Here is a 19938-nt window from a genome sequence, read left to right as displayed (position 1 = left end):
ATTGTCAGTTTGGGGGAGGGGAGGGGATATTATGAAACCATGTGTGGCTATTTCTTTTAGGTTTATGAATATCACATGATTAAACGTTACTAAGGTTGAGTAAATATGCGAAAAAGTAAAAAGTTGGTTGCTTGCCAGTTTGTAAGTTTTCTGCCATGTCAATTGTTTTTCTGCTAAAAGCAAGTCAAGAAGTACACTTTTTTATTATTATTATGCAAATATGCAGTACCTTAACTTGTTACATTAGTTACAATAACAAAATAGTTTTTTTTTTATAAAATTGAAGATAACTGTTTGTTTGTGTGTTAACCTAGCTTCTTAACCTGCCACAGCCTACAGGATATTATATATTGAGAATAAGAGATCAAACATGAACAACACACAAACAAACAAAGATAACTCTAACATAAACTCCACTTTATTCCACAGGATATTTTACTCCCTACAGAAGTGTGACCATCAACACAACATGGACAAACTTCAACATGTACAAAAACAGACAATTGCTATTCAGAAGCTGCTATCTAGCGGGGCCACCATACCGAAAGGAAAAGACACGACTTGTGAGAGACTGTTAGACGAGGCTACGACTGCTCTAGCTGAGGTGCACAGACTGTTGTCAGAGGGTGGATCGACCAATGGTGATGTTACGGGAAGAGGCAGCAAGAAGATTGCGGCAAAGTCGTCGGTAGTTAACGTAGAAAGCCGCCCTAAACATGCTCTTCACATGACCATGGATGAAGACGACTTAGAGGTGAATGTTTTGGTGCTTCAGACAGCTGTGACTACCATGTATACACTAGCAGACACAGGTCTGAGAACTATGATTATGGGTTCAATTCCTGCTGTTCCTGGCTATTTAGTGGTGTCCTTTTCCTCATTCAACCCAGGTGGTAATTGGTTTATTGTGAATTTAATTTGCTAGGTTTGAAACAATCAATACAACATAGAGATTGCCAATTTGTCTAATTAAGAAAAAAAGGAAAAAAAGATAACCCCTACCTACCCTAATTTTTGCAAGACCAAAACAGAAAAGACAGCATTTTTTCCTAAGGCCTAATTTATGAGTAACAATTAGGAATTTGATTTATCAATCTTTCATATATGTTTGACTCGGGCTTGTTTCTCCTTTCAGGATCAAGATCTGTTCCTAGAACGGCTACAAAATGAAGGGGATGAGGTACTAGTCTTCTTTATGTGTCGCTTAGCCTGGGTGCCAGACCCATAGAACACACGCATCACTGGACATAAAGTATCTCAGTGAGCACTGAGATACTTTGTGTCCAGTGTGCTATGGGTCTGGCACCCAGGCTATGTGTCACTCAGTATCATGGATATATTGTTGCAGTACTGAATATTAAATTTACAAATGAGGGAATGTAATGTGTGAAGGGTATATTAGTTAGTATGGTACATACATGTACTAAATAAATGTACGTGGGTCAGATTGAGTGAGAGTTAAGTTCCCTCATGGAATTGGGAGGAATTTGCATTCGTCTTTTCTGATGGAGACTACATACCTTGCATGCAGCTATAGACGGTGGCCTCTGACAGGCATCATAACTTTGCATATAAAAGAGCCCAACACACTGTGTGCTTGACTGAAAATGTGTCACTGAGCCATTAAGCAAAGCCACATTGCACTCTTAGCTACTTGAAAAAGTTATCTTGCTCCACATCAGTTGAGTATGACTAGTATGACTACCTAATATGTAATATTCTTACAGTTAATGCTGACATCAGCAGAGAAAGCTGAAGCAGAGGCCATCACAACTTCATTTACAGAACTGGATGATGACTTTGGTGATGACTTCGGGGATGATTTTGACACCCAGGCCTTGGAGGTTTGCTTCCTAATGAACTAAACTATACTGTAACAATATAGTATTCAGTCTGAATATTTTTTATTGTCAAATCTATGATCACATTTTGGGGTTACTTCATCATTACCAGTTTCATTCATCATTGGCTAATATGAAAAGGTAAACTAATTATCTTCCTGGTCATGTAACAGGAGATAGATGCCATGTGTACTGATGGCGGGGACGGTGTCATCAATGTTGATGATGGGGATGAAACTGATGTAGAGGAAGAGGAGGAGGAAGAGGAGAATGGTAAGAGAAAAATTCAACAAATTTCCCAGCAATATCTACAGTATACATATAACATTTATTTTATGATGAAGGCATCATAATGATTATCATCATGATTCTGTACGAAGGACACTTTGTACTGTTTAAACATGTCTGTTTCATGCATACAAACTCAACTTTGTTGGTATATCTAGTCCCAGTACCATCAGACAGAGCAGCCCTGTGACCAGGTTTTCTGGACTGTCATCATCCATGGGTCAGGCAAGAAAATACACGTACAGACAGACAGACTCACAACTATTTCTAATGGCTATCCTGGTCTTATCATTCAATTACATCCTCACAGAAATCTACTACAGAAGGTTATAACTTGGCTTTCTATATAGTATTATGTAGCTGTAGCTGACTAGTTAACTTGTTTCATTCAGATTTTCGATGGGCATTAAAAGTCTAGGCTAGAACGTCCCACATGAAGGTTTCAATGTCCTCTGTGGTCCAGTGGCTGATGGGATACTCCCGGAACATGTTCCCGCTGGCGTCCAGTAAGAATATTGTTGCATCGGCGCCGCGAACGTCTCGGATTTCGAGCCCGGGCATGTCCGCAGCCGGGCCGCGAAGAAAAGCTCTCAGCTCCGGGAGGTGTTTCAGCTTTCACTGGAAACACAGCTGCAGTACTGCCCGGAAACCGCCAGGGGAGACCATCTCTTCCTCCTCCTGGCAACACAGTCTGCAGTCCTGGTACAGCAGTGAGAGACCAAACAGCTGCAACTTATCGCAGGTGCTGCAGAGGAGCATACAGTCTGTAGGGAGCATACTGCTCCCTACAGACTGCAGGGTCATGCTGCGTCACTGTGGGGCTGGATACCTCAGGGTTGTTTATCACGTCAGGGTTGTTTACATCTCCATTGTTTACATCAGGGTTGTCATCATCTAAGGCAGAAACGGGGAGGATTACCAGTATGTGGAACAGCCATGTCAGGGACAACCAAATGTCCATCTCTAGTGGTCAGTCCTGGTCAGCTGTGTGGCTGGAGTTGCTCCTGACCGCCCGATGTGGAAGGAAACCTTTGCCACGTATTTCCCCACACTGAACAATCTCTACATATACATCCTGGTTCCCTACATGCATCTCGCATAGGGGTCAACGACTCTTCAAGAAGTAGGTTAGCATTGTTTGTAAAGTGGAAGTCAACAACCACTTCAGAACTGAGGATGTGTAGCAAAAATCTCCAAAACTAGGATTATAATCACGTGACATCAGATGCCTGGAAGGCCTAGGCTCAGATATCGATGGTGGCACTTGGCCATGGGGCAGTCACAGTAGCTAGGCTAAATTTTATGTCCCCCCCCCCACCCCACACTGGGGTAGATTTTACTTAAATTTTATCATAAATATTTTGTCAGTGTCTTCAGCTGACAGAAGTGGATACGCTAACATGTACACTGTCACTGTAATTTTTTTTGCAGATCCTTCCATCCCACCACCAGACAAAGACACAATTGATGCACTGAAGAAATACTTTGGCCATGCTCACTTCAGACCGTAAGTAGAATTACCTCTTTTAAGTTATTTATAGTAGCCCATTTAGAAAAGAATGATATTTATTATGATTTGACAGTTTTATTTAATGATTTTGATAAGTTGTGGAATATTCCTGTTTTTAGTTTAACTATTTTTATGATTTATGTTTGTTTCAGAATGCAGTGGAAAATTGTCCGTTCTATACTGGAGGAAAGAAGAGACAATTGCTGCATCATGGCAACAGGTAAATAAAAGTTTTAATATGATAAGTACCAATCTTTTTTTTATTGAAAAGGAAATCTAATTTGAGATTATAGAATCTTCTTTTATTCAAAATGGACAACATACTAGTACTTTTACATGTACGATGTACTCTGGATGAATTTGTAACTTGTCGCTGATCATTCCTCCCTCTATCACCCAGGTTATGGAAAGAGCCTGTGTTACCAGTTCCCATCTGTGTACACTGGAGGCACCACTGTGGTCATCTCTCCCCTTATCTCTCTCATGGAGGATCAAGTCCTTGGGCTTAAGTATGTTACGAACTTGATGAAACTGGGTCTATTTATCCATCTAGTATTTCTTGTGGTTACAATAAGCTTAGTACCCACGTACTAATTAAAATCTTATCATCAGAAAGATGAAAGACCTTAATATAAATTGTATAATATTATACAATTCATTCAAGCCTTAAAGGCCTAGGTCATGATTTGTACATTAAATATCATTGTGGGAAAAGAACTGTAAGACTTTGGAATATTTAAAATATTTTTCAAGAATAAGGTCAAAACTAAATTCATTTGTTACATATTAATTGAATCCACTTTCTTAGCAGTTAGTATTTGCCATCAGACTTTTATAGAGGTATGACAAGGAAGCTAGTTGACTGGGTTGTGTTGTGTTGTTTACCAGAGTGGCTAACATCCCTGCATGTTTCCTGGGGTCTGCACAAAAGGACACAGCAGATGTCATGAGGAGTCTGATGAGGTAAATAACTGACAGTATATTGTCACTGAATTGGAAGCAGATTTTCTTAAATACATGACTTGTGTAATTCTTGTGATTTCTAACTTACTGTTTCCTTGACAACTGTAATGATGGGCATTCCTTTTGTTTTAAAGTGTACTTACATGTGGCATGATAAAGCAGTCTTAAACATGCATTACAAATGTAGTATTCCAGTACTCAAATAACTGCTTGCATGTTTACTGAATGTTTCTCTGTGGCTGTGTAGAGGAGAATACCGTGTTGTGTACATCACTCCTGAGTATGCTGCTGTAGGGGCGGGGGAGAGTGTTCTCAAGGACCTGGACAGGAAAATTGGTACGAAAATTTCTTAGGGTACAAAATGTATATACATGTAGGTCATAGCTCTAATGAAGTAGAGTTTTGATCATTATCAAGAATAAGATTTTGAATTGGCTAGACTTCTGAACGATACTAAAGCTGAATAAAATGTTATCACCAAGATGTACCTACCTGCATTTTTCTAGTTTGCAAGATTACAGATACTGCAGCTTTGGGGGTTTTTTTCTGTAAATTGAGCACATGTAACATAATTTTGTTCCTTGCAGGTATCACCCTGATTGCCATAGATGAAGCCCACTGTGTTTCCCAGTGGGGACATGACTTCAGGTCATCTTACAGGACACTGGGGAGGATCAGGGACATGCTACCTAAAGTAAGAACTTTCTTTGTATGGTTGGTTTATTTTTTTTGTTTTCAGGACTGGTCAATTGACATTGTTTTTGGGAAAATTCACAAGGCGGGGTAAATCATACCACAATTAAGTGAAGGAACCAACGCAAATTAAACATAGAAGAAGAATAACTTTATCACACTGCAATCGTATACTCCCTCACTCACTTACTGTGTCAAGCTTACTCGGAATCTTCTCATGACTTTCCGTGTATGGTGCAAGATACATAATATACATTGGTCGTCCCAGACTTTCGACGCCAGCAGGATGGCGCCCAGCACGATTCTCTTCGTCATGTAGTATACTTTGTACTTTTTCTACATGACAGGTGCCTATCATGGCAGTGACGGCCACTGCCACACCTGAGGTGAAGAATGACATCTGTCAATCACTCGGACTGAGAGACCCTCAGATCACCATGACAAGCTTTGACAGGTAAGACTATTGGAGACCTCTTTTATGTCATAGAGATTAATCATATTTCAGTTGTTAGTCATAATTTCATAATAATGTTAATGTCTGAATCATAACTTCTATTAGTTTTACATCAAATGAAAACACTTTCTTCCACAGGCAGAATCTATTTCTTGAGGTGCTGAGCAAGACTAACACACAGCATGACCTGAAGAGCCTGATGAGAGAAACAAGGAGGTAACTTCAACTTGAACATTTTTTGTGATGATACATTGTACATCTTACCTGAAAACATGCACTCATGTACTAGTACCACTGTGACTGTAAATACGATTAATGTAATTATACTAAAATTATAATCATTTGCGAATGAACTTCTATCTGCCATTATACAGTGCGTTGCATAACTTGTCAGTGTAACAGTCAACATCTATAGTATGTATTGCTGTTGTTTGACCCTACAGGTTTTACTATGAGTTTGATGGACCAACTATCGTGTACTGCCCAACTAGAAAGGAAACAGAAAATGTTGGGCAGTCTCTGAAGGGTAGGATACTTAAATACAGTATAAGAAGATTACTATACTCGGGATTAAAAAAAAAGAACATCTGCATTTGTAATGTAATTCAATTACTTTGAATTTCATAATTATGTTTAACGTCTGAATCATAACTTTTGTCTGTTTTCCAACAAATGAAAACACTCTCTTCTTACAATAGACATTGCACGTTAATCTAATCATAAATACAATGTATGTAGACACTTGAGCTTGTGTAGGAATAATACTGAAATGGTTGATGGTATTGTTGTGTACATGTACATGTAGCTATGGGTGTGAAATGTGAGATCTACCATGCTGGCCTCACCAATGAGAAGAGAAAGGACGTCCACCATAGGTTCATCAGAGATGAACTACAGGTAAGTTATCACTAATTCCTGCTGGCTCCCAGAGTTATTGAGACCTTGATGTTCACCAATTGTCTGCCCTATGTACCTGTCATTCTGCCTGTCAATCTTCCCCACCCACCAACTGATAACTTTCTCAATCCCTAAAGATACATAAACCAGGGCTCAAATTTCATTTTTGAGAATAGGTACACTCATCTGGTGCACCCAACCTAAAAAAATAGGGTGCACAAAAATGTTCAAGGTGAATCATATATGATAAAAATATGTAGAATCTCAGCAAAAACTAATTATGTTTCAATTCTAAAGAAACATACTACAACAATGATTTCGTTATTTTTCTGACACTTGATGTTAAGAATATGTTGTATACTACAGTAACTATATATACATTTAACATCTATACGTACACTTGGGTGTACAGCTGCACCCAGAGAAAAAATGGGTGCTCAGCTCCAAATTTAGGTGCACCAAGGTGCACATGCACCCAGTATTTCGAGTCCTGTAACAATAGCATTCCCTTAACCCTTTTACAGTGTATCGTGGCCACCGTGGCATTTGGGATGGGGATTGACAAACATGATGTGAGAAGGATCATCCACTACGGAGCACCAAAGGACATTGAGTCATACTACCAGGAGATCGGGAGGGCGGGGAGAGATGGGATGAACAGTTCCTGTCATGTCTTCTACACGCCCAAGGACTTCCTCACCAACAGGTCAGCCACTGACTCATTTTTACATCATTGAAACAGGCAGGTACTGACTGCCCTGTTCGTGTCCCGATTGGCATTTCAATGGATTGTAGCTCAAAATTAAACTAATTTTATTTATCAGCATGATAATACCATATATTAAGTCTGTAGACATTTAAAGGTGTTATCTGAGAGGATAAGAAGATTTACATGTATTAATTTACAGACTGAAGAACTATTCACACATTTTTTGACACAGGTATTTCCTGAATGACATCCAGAATGACAGATTCCGCCAACACAAGGCCCAGATGATCAGTAAGATGGAGAAATACCTGGCCACTACAAAGTGCAGGAGAAGGTGGGGGAATCTTACACATGACAGGCTTCTGTCTACCACACTGTAGTCAATAAGAATGGTTGCTCTCTGCAGTTAACATTGAGATAATGCTGCTTGGTACCTTGGTAACACAGTTACACTGTTTCCATAATTTGGCAGTCTTGGGGACCCTGAAAGTTGTTTGAGAGTTTACAGTCTAATAACTACTTACATGTACATTGATTTAGAAGATGAGGAGGTTGACCACAAGTTGTTTATTATTAAAGGTTTTACAACAAAAGAATACTGGGTATGATTACAGGCAATGTATATTCAATCTGGTACATTTTGAAAAAAATTCTTTTACAGTGCCTAAAAAGTAAAAGATGTTTTATGTAAATTAATGTTACCTGTGACATTGTATTATGTAATTTGAACTTTTCCTCAGAATGATCCTGTCCCATTTTGACAAGAACTGCAAGAGCAGTGTGAGTGGGACAGCCCAGTGCTGTGACAACTGTGCTGAGAAGTATGTCATAGTATTACTGTTCATCATCATCTTCACTTATTTTTTATAGTCCTGTTCCTATATGAAGATTAATTTGTTTTTACATAACCGTTTGATATACAGTCACTGTGTCACATTTTATTGTAAGTTTCATGATCCTAACATTTTATATCTTATAACATGAGATTTCTTTAACTTAACTCTTTGATTTGACAGGTTAAGGGCAGCCAATAGAGCTGGACTGTCCACTCGTGTACTGACCGCTGCTCAGATGAACCAGGACAGTCAGGTGGACTATAGTAAGGAGGCACAGTTAATGCTCAATGCTGTCAAGGTAAGGAAACATAAACAAATTGTTGGAACTTGGGTTTGGACATCTGTTTGCTGGCTAATGTCCTGGTTACAAATGAAATGAAAAATACATGTTAAAGTTGTCCGATATTTTTTTTTTTTTATGTTAGGTGACAGGAGAAAGTTTCGGCATTGGAGTTCCAGTTATGCTTCTTGTAGGCTCTGTAAGTATATATTTCATCTACAGTACTACACATTGTAGCACATTTGCCTTTAATATCTGTGGCCTATTTCAAAATTATAGCTCAAAACCAAAAAAGTGAGGCAGACTCTTGAAAATCAAAATTTTGATATGGAAATTATCTTTCATTTGGTCACTTGGCAAATTTAAATATTATTTTTTCTTGCAGACCAATCAGAAGCTGCCAGACAGGTGCTACAAACTGAAGGCATATGGAAGTGGCAGGTAATGATTTTATATGAATTTTCCCAGAAAGATATGACAATCAAATTATTAGAATGATGTATTTTTATTGTTCATAATCGTTTACAATTTATAAGTGAGGGTGTTGATCATAAAATGCTTTTGCTAAACAAAATATATATAATAATTATTATATAATCATATGATGAATTAATATATTTACACTTGTTTGTATTTTCTTAGGCATCGTTCAGAAAAATGGTGGAAAGCATTTGGTAAGTCAAGTAAATTAACTGTAGACTGTAGTATCTTTAACTAAATGATACCAAGATTTGTATTGACAGCATCTTTGCAGCAGTGTTTCACAACATTGCATTTACATGTATACTGGACAATAAAACTGTTAAAATGTTTACTTAATTTATTGCTATTAAATTGAGTCAGTTTTTTCTTCACTGGGGAATACAGTCACTGAAGTGTTGTACAGTTTTGATGTATACAAACTGATTTTATAATAAATATAATTTGTTTTTGCAGCTCGAGTGTTGAAGCAGGAAGACATGTTGACTGAAAACAAGGCAGGAGGGAGGGGTGGGGGGTTTGGGAATCAGAAGTTCTCTGTCATGCTGACAGTGTTGTCAACCAAAGGACGCAACTGGCTGAACAAAGCTCTCATGTCTGACGGCAAGGCAGTCGAATTCAAGATCGCACCCAACAAGGTAGAGTTTCACACATACACTGACTCATAAATTTAAATACCACAACAAATTCATTAAGAAGATCCATCCTCGTGTATGTGAATCAATATCAAGAGATTGTTTTCTGAACAGTTGTTTGTTTAATTCCATATTTGACATTTTTTTGGAACAGGAGCTGTTGTCATTTGAAAAGGAGAGTAGGTCTTTACCATACACTTCAGCAAAACCATACAGCACAGCAAGAGCCCCCTCAACTCCATCTTCTGCAAGGTACTTAAGTCAGACCAATATATTTAGATTATCATTTGGATACCTTTAGTCAACTTGCTTAATTTTCAAGATACATGCACAGATAACATCAACAACAACAGGTTTTTTTTCCTTAAAATATCATCAGGTCGACTATTGATCACCCTCATCAAGCAGTTTCCTTCTCAATTATAAAGATATTGAATTTTTTTTAGTTACTGTGGATGTAGCTTAATATGTTAAAAATGAATTACATTCATTGAGATATGACTGCTCTGTCCTTCCCAGTACTGTGTCAGTGCGGCGAATCCTGCCCACAGTTCAGACCAGCTCCTGGGTGGCCAGCTCTGTGCCAGGCTGGGTCAACATCTCAGGCACTCCTCCTGCACAGAAGACACGGTCTCCTCAAGAAGAGAAGCTACAGGTCTCTTTGTTTTCTTCACATCGATGGAGATACTGTCTGTGTTAAAATATTTGCTATGGTTTTACAGGGCTTGAAATACAGAGTGCATGTGCACCTTACTGCAGCCAAATTTGGAGCTGTGCACCTAATTTTTTTTCTGTAGTTGCACCAGTTTACCCAAACATTTTCGTAGATAAGATGTCAAATGCATATTCTTAACATCCAAGAGTCAGAAAAATATCGTAAAATCATGTCATCATTGTCAAAATCATGACACTTTTCTTTGAAAACGAAACAAAAGTTTTTGCTGATATTCTTCTTACTTTCTCTTATATGGTGCACTGAAAATTTTTTTTGTGTACCCATGTTTTCTATAGGTTGGGTGCACCAAAAATGGATTTTAAGCCCTGGTTTTATTTTCGTTACTCTCCACTGCAAAAATCAAGACACTGGGACTGAGATTCTTCAAATGCTGACTTAAAACGCGGTAAAAATATATAGACCTAAGTGGCATTTTTCTTCCATACAATTTCACAGGGTGAGCTCTATGGAAAGCTGATGCAAGTGAGGAATGAGATAGCCCACGATATGGATGCACCTCCCTTCTATGTGGCCAGCAACAAGATATTGGCTGATATGGCCAAGATCAGGTATTGTCTAAATACCTATTTTCTAATATAACTTGAAATGAGAAATAAAACATTAGTAGATTTAAGTTCAGCACCAGGGACAGGACCAGTGTGAAGTCACTAGGAGGATAGTCAGTGTGAATGTAAGTTCAGCACCAGGGACAGGACCAGTGTGAAGTCAGTAGGAGGATAGTCAGTTTGAATGTAAGTTCAGCACCAGGGACAGGACCAGTGTGAAGTCACTAGGAGGATAGTCAGTGTGAATGTAAGTTCAGCACCAGGGACAGGACCAGTGTGAAGTCAGTAGGAGGACAGTCATTGTGAATGTAAGTTCAGGGAAAAGGTCAATATAAATTTACTAGGAGGATAACCAACTTGTGAATGTAAGTTCAGCACTAAGGACAGGACCAGTGTAGAGTCAGTAGGGGCATGATTTAATTTTAAAGTATCAATTTGAAATATTTATAATTTTGACTGAAAGAAATTGATATGGATTTTTAATTGACAGACCAAAGTCAATGGCCAGTCTACTGAACATGGATGGGATATCTGATGTATGTGCTCAGAGGGTCGGACCAAAGATGCTCCCAGCTATCCAGGTCTTCTGTGGACAACACAGCGAGCTGAACATGGACAACTTTCCCTCACAAAACACACAGGTTAGAGGAACTTCTATTTTCATATCTTATGATAGTTATATGCCAAATAGTTTTACAAACCAGTTTTGTACACAAAGCTGGTGAGATCATAGTGATTATTAATTCATAAGCAGCCAAGTCATACACAGTTATATATTCTTTGTACTTGATTGAGTTTGATTTTCTAAACCACTGTAAAGATATGACTGTCATTTATTAGGAAAACAGTGCATTAATTTTAATTGGATTTATAGTAGTTTGCTGCATTGAACCTTTGTACTATGGTATCCTACTGTGTATAGTCGTTGAGTAAAGAGACCAAGTCTTTTATTCAGCTGACGTTTCGTTGACTTTACCAACCTGATAAAACTATTCACGTATACAATCTTTATTTCAGGCTGATCTATTGACCATGGCCACTAGCAAGAACTGTGAACGTCTGACTGAGACAGTACAAACCTCCTACTCCATGTTCCACCATGATAACCTGGGACTGGTAAGTATACAAAACCTGTCGAATTGTACTTTTAATTGCATTTTCATGTAATGTTATCAAAATGCATGCACCCAATGGTAGTTCGAATTCTTCAAGACTAACAATTTTAGCATTAGCTTTATGTGAGATAGTTTCGAATAATGAACCATTTATCGTAATGTTTTATATTATTATTAACATTCAATGGTCACCTTGGTGAAGTAGCCAGTACTATATGCTTAGCTTCTTTCTCTAACATATTAAGAATACATTTTTTTCAGGATCAGATAGCACGAGAGAGGACCCTCAAGACTAGTACAGTGTTCAACCATCTGGCCACAGCCATTTCTGCAGGTCATCCTGTCAATATAGAGAAAGGTGTGTGATTTGTTGTCTGTCCAGTGATACAGTACAGAGTAATGAAAATCACCTTTGGGTTGTGTATTATCATTAATCATGATCATTAATCATTAATCAATGGCATAGCAGACACCTATCTTAACCTGCAATTCAAGCACATTTAAGCTATTAGTTGTCCAACTTTTTTTTTTCATACAGCTGGAGTAACAGCACAGATGAGGGATGAGATTACAAAAGCCATAAGGAAGCCACCTATCAACTCAGGTGAGTACTGTATTTTTTGTAGTGTAGTAACTGTATTTTACTTGTTCTTTTAAAGAATGCTCATTAAAAACTTAGTGTGCAGCAAGATGTAAAAAAAAATGTGTTTTCTATAATTCCATATATCTTTACATGTAACGGTCCCCACAACGCAAAAATAGGTAGATATATAAAGGAATGCTTTGCTATTAGAAAAAATACCGTAACTTGTGATTAGCCCACTCGATTGTAACACTATATCAAAGACTTGTGATATCCCTTATTGTTTGAATGATTATGATATAGATATGTTAGGGTTTATTCGACATTAGGTCTTATTTAACACACTTATTTTATTGTTGTTACTCTCTTTATGTAGTTTGCCATACAATGTACCATGTGCATTTGTCGTGCAATAAAGTTCTTCTATGTAGTTATCACACCTCTAGGCGGTGTTAAAAAGTTTTTTTTTTTAGGTTTTAAAGTTTGTCAATGTTGAAAATGTGGTGTGCTTACATTGTCTGCAGTTCTTATCAGGGCCAACAGGTGGCATGCAAATGTCGCAAAATTTAGATGATGCACATAATGAACTTCACACCAATAAAGTCAAGTGTGTCCATGCGTGTGCATGCATGTGTGCAGGCATGCATGGACACACTTGTGGGTTTCTGTACTGCAGTTTCCCGACTTTGGCCCATTTTCCTTGAGTACTCCATTGCATTGACCTCAACAGATACTCTGTAAAGAAATAAATCATGGCATGAAGTTAAAAGGATTTAGGGTTCAATGATGCAGGTATTGCACTACCGATAAGTTTTTATTCTCTCTCCCTTAAACACAGTAGATACATGTATCTTATCCTGTTGCCAGTTATCGGTTTAGTTCCACTGACCAAGCAGAACACAACCTTCCCAACACTAACAACATGTAACTGGTAACAGTGCAAGGTCACTGGACGTTTTACAGGTTTTCCTTATCGATCTCAGGGTTGTTCTGTATCCAAATCTCTTGAAATCACTGCTAACTAGCATGCCAGAAGAATGCACACTCAGTAGTAACATCTAATAAATGATGGCCAATAACTGGAAATTTGGAACAAGTGTGATTAGCAACCCTGCTTCTTGGGCTAACCTTACTTTCATGCTGCTGGAACTGTGTGCAACTTACAAATATGTGCAAAAGTAGCAAAAAACTCTAAATACTTTGGGACATAAAGTTTGTAGCTAGATTATCCATTCCTGAACTGTGGTGCTGTTGGCCATTATCTTGAATTGACTTATATGCAGGCATGGTTCAAAGTACAGTTTTTTGAAAAATCAACCTATGGGGCTTATATAAGATGATTGGATAGACTAGGGCATCATTCATTCCGGAACTGTTGGCAAGTGCATGTTGTTAAGAATGATCTTCAATTGACCATGAAGGCCAAGGTAGTCCTTGTATAAAGTTCTGGTACAGTTTCTTTGAAAAATCGACCAATGCAGCTTATATATAAGTGACTTTGAGGAATTGTTCAGGGTTAGAAGGGCAAGTCATAAGTGGTGAAAAGGGTCATTGGTTACCGTAAGGTTACAAAGGTAAATATATGAAAGCTGGGAATGTCTATTTGTCTTGACATATATTCCGTTAATGCAGTGCTCTATTGCATTTCTAGCTCGAAAAGACAATGCTTTTAATCATCATTTTACATTACCACAGATCAATGTTTTCCAATGATAATAATTGTGTAGTACATACATAAACTCTCATTAAATCTGGTCTTAAGAGTTACTTCCTTGCATTATTTTGTTTGTTAAAGCCTTTCATTTTACATGGCAAAGTTGTTTTTTAGCACATGTCCATGCATTGATATTCAAGTATCTTTGCTTTTGAGTTGACCTTTCAGTGACCTTGCAAGTATGAAGGGCAAACATGATGCAGGGTTTTTGAAGTAAAGAAGTTAAGGGGTTATCAGGATTTTGGGTGGGAGCGGACTATAAAAATTGACAAGGCATGACTTTCATCAAAGCTACCTAATATCATAAAAGATGTCATATCTTGACTGTTATAAGGCTTCATGTCTTGATATTTGAATGCTTAGAATGCTAATAATACAACTGTCGATGCCTACAACATGTATTTCTCTTCAAATACTATTTCTCATCAGAGACATTTCGGAAAGGGTCAAAAACATTTTGCAAGTCAGAATAATGCATGTTTGAAATGTGGATTTCACTCTTGTCTAAATTCCATCAGAACAATGCTCTTAGTACATTATCCAGCCTTTTACTGCAATTTTTCTTGGACAGGCAAAGAGCCAAGTGGTTAAGCTGACTGACAAGGGATCAATAGGTCACTGGTTTGATTCCCTGCTAGACATTGTCCTGAATAGACTTTACATGACCTTCCACACTCCACTCAGGTCCATTTATGTATTATTGTAAATTGGGTAGTTCCTAACTTACATGTAGGCCGTGGAGGTAAAAAAGCAGTGGAAGAAGAGGAATTGGCACTTTTTAATCTAATAGCATGCCCAAGATGCAGCCCATACAGCTTAAAAAAAAGCTACTGATGAACTTTACTTTAGTTTTCCTTTTGCATAACTTCAGTTTCCCTTTTGCACAACTTGGACTTTAGCCAATATTGCAAAGCACAATTCAATCAAAATTTTGTATCATTACTGTTGCAGTAACAGTAACACTGTAGTAATAGACCCAATAGATGTTTAGGCATGCTACTTGCTATCCTAAAAATTAATCATTTATTTTTATATGATAGCCATTTATGCAGTAAATTCATGTGTTTCAAAACATGCTAGTCATTCTCAGAAATGATTAGTATCAGTAATGGCCTTTACACTTTTTACCTAACAACCTACCACACTTGTTTATTGGTTGTTTAATAGTCACTGTGAAAGACAGGTGAAAGAGCACAGTTCTCATAGCATGCTTGAGGCTGTGTTATGGGCAGTGGCTTGCTATTCCATCATATCTTCCACATTGTATTGGGACAAGAGACCAACCCCTCTTCTTCAAATTTGAAGTCAGGTGCCCATTTACACCTGAGTGGCAAGAGGAAAGATGTTTCAAAGTGTGTTTTCCATTCCCATTTCCCATTAGATAATGATCAAGCCCATCTCCCAATTAGAAGGAACCATTTACTAGTACTACTAGTAGTAGTGTAGGCTATCAATGCCAGTAAAGCCTAGAGGGAAAAGTAATACATGTATTGCTCGAAATACTGGTGTATGTGCGCCTTAGTGCACCCAAATTTGGAGCTGTGCACCCAATTTTTTTCTATGGGACCACTGGTGCACCCCATGGCAAATATTTTTGTAGGTTTACGTCCCATGTATGTACAGATGTTAAATGTATTATAAATTTTTGTGCACCCAATTTTTTAAGTTGGGTGCACCAATGCACTTATTCCCAAAAACGAATTTCGAGCCCTGTATATGTGTAGGCATGGCCTAGTACTGGCCCCACTTCTCTTAACCAACCACTAACTTAAGGTCTGGACTATTATAATATTGCATGGGAAGACTCTGAGCACAGGTTTGTGAAGAGAATGTATAAGCAGACAGCTGTATGGAGAGGGCACATTCACAATCACTCACCGTGTTAGCCCCAGAAAGCAATTACTGATAATAATCACTTGTAATCATCTTGGCATCCGCGGATAATTGGAGTGTGGGCATCCTTCCTGTTTTTGTCATTACAGTGACGTCAGTAGCCACTCTCTGACGTTACTTGCCTTTGTGCGGCGCTTACATAACTGTTATCGAGGGTGTCATGGCAATAACTCTTGAACTGAAGCATTCAATATCCTTATAGGAAAGGTCCTTAGTTTGTAAGATTTTGAGCCTGAATGTTATTTGCATTTGTGCAGCACTTACGTAATCGGTATTGGGGGTGTCAAAAGGATGTCATGGTAATAACTCTTGAACTGAAGCAAACAATATAGATTCCATACAGTAAAGGATCCATTACGAATAGGTCAAAAGAAGAAGGGCTGGGTATTCCCAAGTCTTGCTAGTTTTAAGATTTTGAGCCTGAATGTTATTTGCATTTGTGCAGCACTTACGTAATCGTCATGGTAATAACTCTTGAACTGAAGCAAACAATATAGATTCCACACAGTAAAGGATCCGTTACGTATAGGTCAAAAGAAGATGGGCAGGGTATTTCCAAGTCTTGCTAGTTTTAAGATTTTGAGCCTGAATGTTATTTGCATTTGTGCAGCACTTACACAACTCTTATTGAGGGTGCTCAGAGGATGTCATGGTAATAACTCTTGAACTGAAGCATACAAAATCCATACAGTAAAGGATCCTTTACGAATAGGTCAAAAGAAGATGGGGGTGTTTCTAAGTCTTGCTAGCTTCAAGAGTTTGAGCCTGGATGACTGAATGACTTTCTTCACTTAACCTAGGTGTAAATAGGTACCTAACTTTGGTTTGGAGGTACAAGGGAACACATTGTAGAGGGTGTGGGATGTAGGCTCTACCTTTTAATAACCATGCCAAAAACCATGTTAACAACCCAGTGCTATTATTAGTTTATGGCATGAAAAGAGCAATTAGGCCATTTACCCTTTTTAGTCCAGTTTTTATGGCTTGAAAACCTGATTTTTCAAAGCCAATATTTTAGTCATTTATCTACATACTGAGTTGAAGCCACACTTATCCAAATGTATATTGACCCTCATGGAGCAAACATGCCAAAAATTCTGATGGAAAATGTTTTTTCCCCCAGGAAGGGCCCTGGGCTGATTTTTAGGGTACCACCCAGAAAATAAAGGACTCATCTTGGGGCTTGTTTCTGGTTTTAAATGCTCTAAATATGAAATGCTGATTTAAATGTGCTAAGGTGAAGCAATATATGTCAAAGATTCCTGATTCAGAATATTTCCAGTTTTGCTGCCCTGAAATCGCATTGGATACTGAAATATTCCTTATTTCACCATTAGATGTAAGCCGCCTGTCAGCCATCAAAGAAGTGCTGCCAAACCATATCGACTACGGTCACATTAAGATGGTCATCGCCTGCCTGCAGCTACAGTTTGGAATGGCAGAGCCTGAGGATGTCAGCACAGATGTCAACTTGGTAGGAACTATATGAAATAAAGAGAATAAGCTTTCTTTCCAACACTGGAATTAATTAGGGACTTACCCCCAAATTTTCTGCTCACTCCTTATATCTCTGTCCTTGGTGCTGAATTGCATTCATTCCATGTTATTATGCCTACCTTCGCAGAAGGAAAAGATTTTGTTTTGCTCTGTTTCTTCCTCTTCTTTTTCTCCAAAGAAAAAGTCAGTTACCTGAACCAGACGTCTGTCTCCATGGTAACTACCATTGTATCAGGCACCCCGTGGTGTTGGGTTACATTATGTAGCAGGACAAGGTTGGAGAGGCTGGTCACCATATATGAATTTGTTTCAGTAACAATAAATAGAGCAGTAGTTTGTTAGGCTAAACCAAACATTATGCATTTGCTTTACAACTGTTACCTTTCTAGTTTAAATCTATCCTTGTTCCTAAATTCAATGACCTATTCCATTTCTTTTTATTTCCAGTCAAATGTACCGCCTTCCCAGTTCCTGTCCCAGTATGCTGCTAGTCCCCGGGCCAGCAGTAGCTTTACCAGTTCCTCCCAGTCTACACAGTCCCCATCCCAGCCTGCAGACTCACAGGGAACTAAAAGGAAGCTACCCTCTTGGCTGGACAGCAGCAAGAAGGGATACAAGAGTACTGCTAGTAAAAAATCTAAGTCTGGCGGCTTGTTTGGCAGGTGATCCAACATAAAAAAAAAGATAGTGCTCAAGTGCCTTTCAAATCAGTCAGTGTCAGATTATTGTTCGATAAAAGTTGCTAATCTAACTAATTCAAAGCCTAAAATGTTAATCCTACTCACCAAAAGATAAACAATTGTGTTTCGAAATGAAACTCCATTCTATCGTAATGATTTAAGATTGGGGCAATATTAAGCGTGATTTAGAATGGCTTTAAAGAAAGGTACATTGTTTAAGATTTGAGAGCATAGTCTATAATTGTGCACAGGGCATACACATAGAGGTGAGCTCTTAAATGAACTACATTCCACATGGTTGTAGAATTCTGTTGCATTTTTCTAAGCTTTGTATAATACTGGTTGATTTGTATAATGTACAATTAGATTTAGTAAATTAGACAATTAGTATTAAAACAAATTAATTATGGTATTGAAGCATTAGACAAGGCCTATTATTAGCATTAAGAGGTTTATTCAGTAACATCAAAAAAATATCAAAGCTTTAAGAAGCTACTTTTGTCTTCAAATCAAAAGATATCTTTCTTCTCAACCCCAGCTGTTCGTATAATTTACACTAAAAGCTCGTTCAGGCATTAAGCAATTAGTGCCTTGTTAGTAGCTGTAAGCACAGCCCTTCTCTATATGATCATGTCAAGTGAGCAAATGTCAAGTCTTATTTTCAGCTTCAGTAAACAGGTTGGCAGACGCTTCTCCATCAAATTAAATCTTTTATTCAGAAGTACTCAGAGCGAAGTACATGTAAGGTACACATTCACAGCACGTACATGTGCATGTACATGGCACAACATAACGCATGCCAGCTCTAGGTTACATGTACAGAATTTTGAACCAGTTTTTGTTATAGAATTCCCAAATCCCCTATGTTATCAAACTGTAACTTTACAGACCTATCCTTGGTGCTGAACACCATCCAGTGAACCCACAAAGGATATTTCATTCCCAAGCGAAAAGTCACAATGCAGAAAACAGAAACAATACAGACTGAATAAAAGATCACTATATACCCCACTCTCCCTTTGGTAGGGAATTACAATGTAATTCTTGCTGTCTGCAGAAATTATACTGAATGTCTATAATTCTTTACAGGAGCAGCAACAACAAGTTCTATTTGTGTTCATTATAGATAATTTTAAGGGACATTACTGCATGTTGAGACCAATACATCTTTTTTTTGCCACAACTTAATACATTGATTTTCACTGAAAATTTAAAGTTTTAATTCTGTGACCATAGCGAAATGTTTTATTATGTTCAGTAAGTTGGAACAGCTATGGGTGTTTTACTTTGAAATGCCTGGCTCCCTCATAATGGAATAAACCCGCTAAACATAATGACAGGGTATTTCTATCATGGACAATAAAATTGCATATGTTTCCATTCAAACCGATACGGCATAGTAAAGGCATTTCCACAATAAATGAATCATAACTCATGATTGTACACTAAAACACTGATAGTAAAATCCTTGCAACATCTAGAAGCAGAGTTAAATAGAATTTTCTTTGAGATTTTTAGCAACATATTTTTGGTACTAAATAAAGTTAAACGTGATGCTGACACCATTAAACCCTTTTGGACAAACTAGT

At 38.0% G+C, this 19938-nt stretch overlaps 1 protein-coding gene and 1 pseudogene across 1 annotated transcript; one reads left to right on the top strand and one right to left on the bottom strand.

The window, feature by feature from the left end:
• The first annotated feature begins 434 nt into the window (after window positions 1–434).
• On the top strand, window positions 435–18377 carry LOC109478309 (Werner syndrome ATP-dependent helicase-like). Its single transcript, XM_019779788.1, has 31 exons — window positions 435–754; window positions 1136–1180; window positions 1728–1844; window positions 2015–2114; window positions 3561–3636; window positions 3792–3859; window positions 4040–4148; window positions 4528–4602; window positions 4850–4938; window positions 5190–5296; window positions 5643–5749; window positions 5888–5965; window positions 6193–6275; window positions 6555–6646; window positions 7171–7352; window positions 7588–7689; window positions 8096–8176; window positions 8372–8489; window positions 8617–8670; window positions 8857–8912; window positions 9114–9145; window positions 9408–9589; window positions 9741–9838; window positions 10106–10241; window positions 10758–10870; window positions 11358–11508; window positions 11885–11983; window positions 12244–12340; window positions 12521–12586; window positions 17510–17646; window positions 18117–18377. Exons 1-31 carry the CDS (start codon window positions 470–472, stop codon window positions 18333–18335), a joined length of 3354 nt encoding a protein of 1117 aa, XP_019635347.1. The 5' UTR covers window positions 435–469; the 3' UTR covers window positions 18336–18377.
• Window positions 2139–3176, bottom strand: LOC109478305 (annotated as a pseudogene).
• Window positions 18378–19938: the final 1561 nt, after the last annotated feature.

This window comes from Branchiostoma belcheri, unplaced genomic scaffold (genome assembly GCF_001625305.1).
Source record: "Branchiostoma belcheri isolate BF01 breed outbred unplaced genomic scaffold, Haploidv18h27 scaffold43, whole genome shotgun sequence".
Taxonomy (NCBI): domain Eukaryota; kingdom Metazoa; phylum Chordata; class Leptocardii; order Amphioxiformes; family Branchiostomatidae; genus Branchiostoma; species Branchiostoma belcheri.
The sequence above is the reverse complement of the archived record's forward strand: the minus strand, read 5'-3'. Positions and strand labels throughout refer to the sequence as shown.

Bases quoted from the DNA above. Each gene is read 5' to 3' on its own strand.
- LOC109478309 (XM_019779788.1), top strand. From the start codon at position 470: ATGGACAAACTTCAACATGTACAAAAACAGACAATTGCTATTCAGAAG. The intron at 6,647-7,170 runs GTAAGTTATCAC...ACCCTTTTACAG, and splicing joins TCATCAGAGATGAACTACAG to TGTATCGTGGCCACCGTGGC. The intron at 10,242-10,757 runs GTCTCTTTGTTT...ACAATTTCACAG, and splicing joins CTCAAGAAGAGAAGCTACAG to GGTGAGCTCTATGGAAAGCT.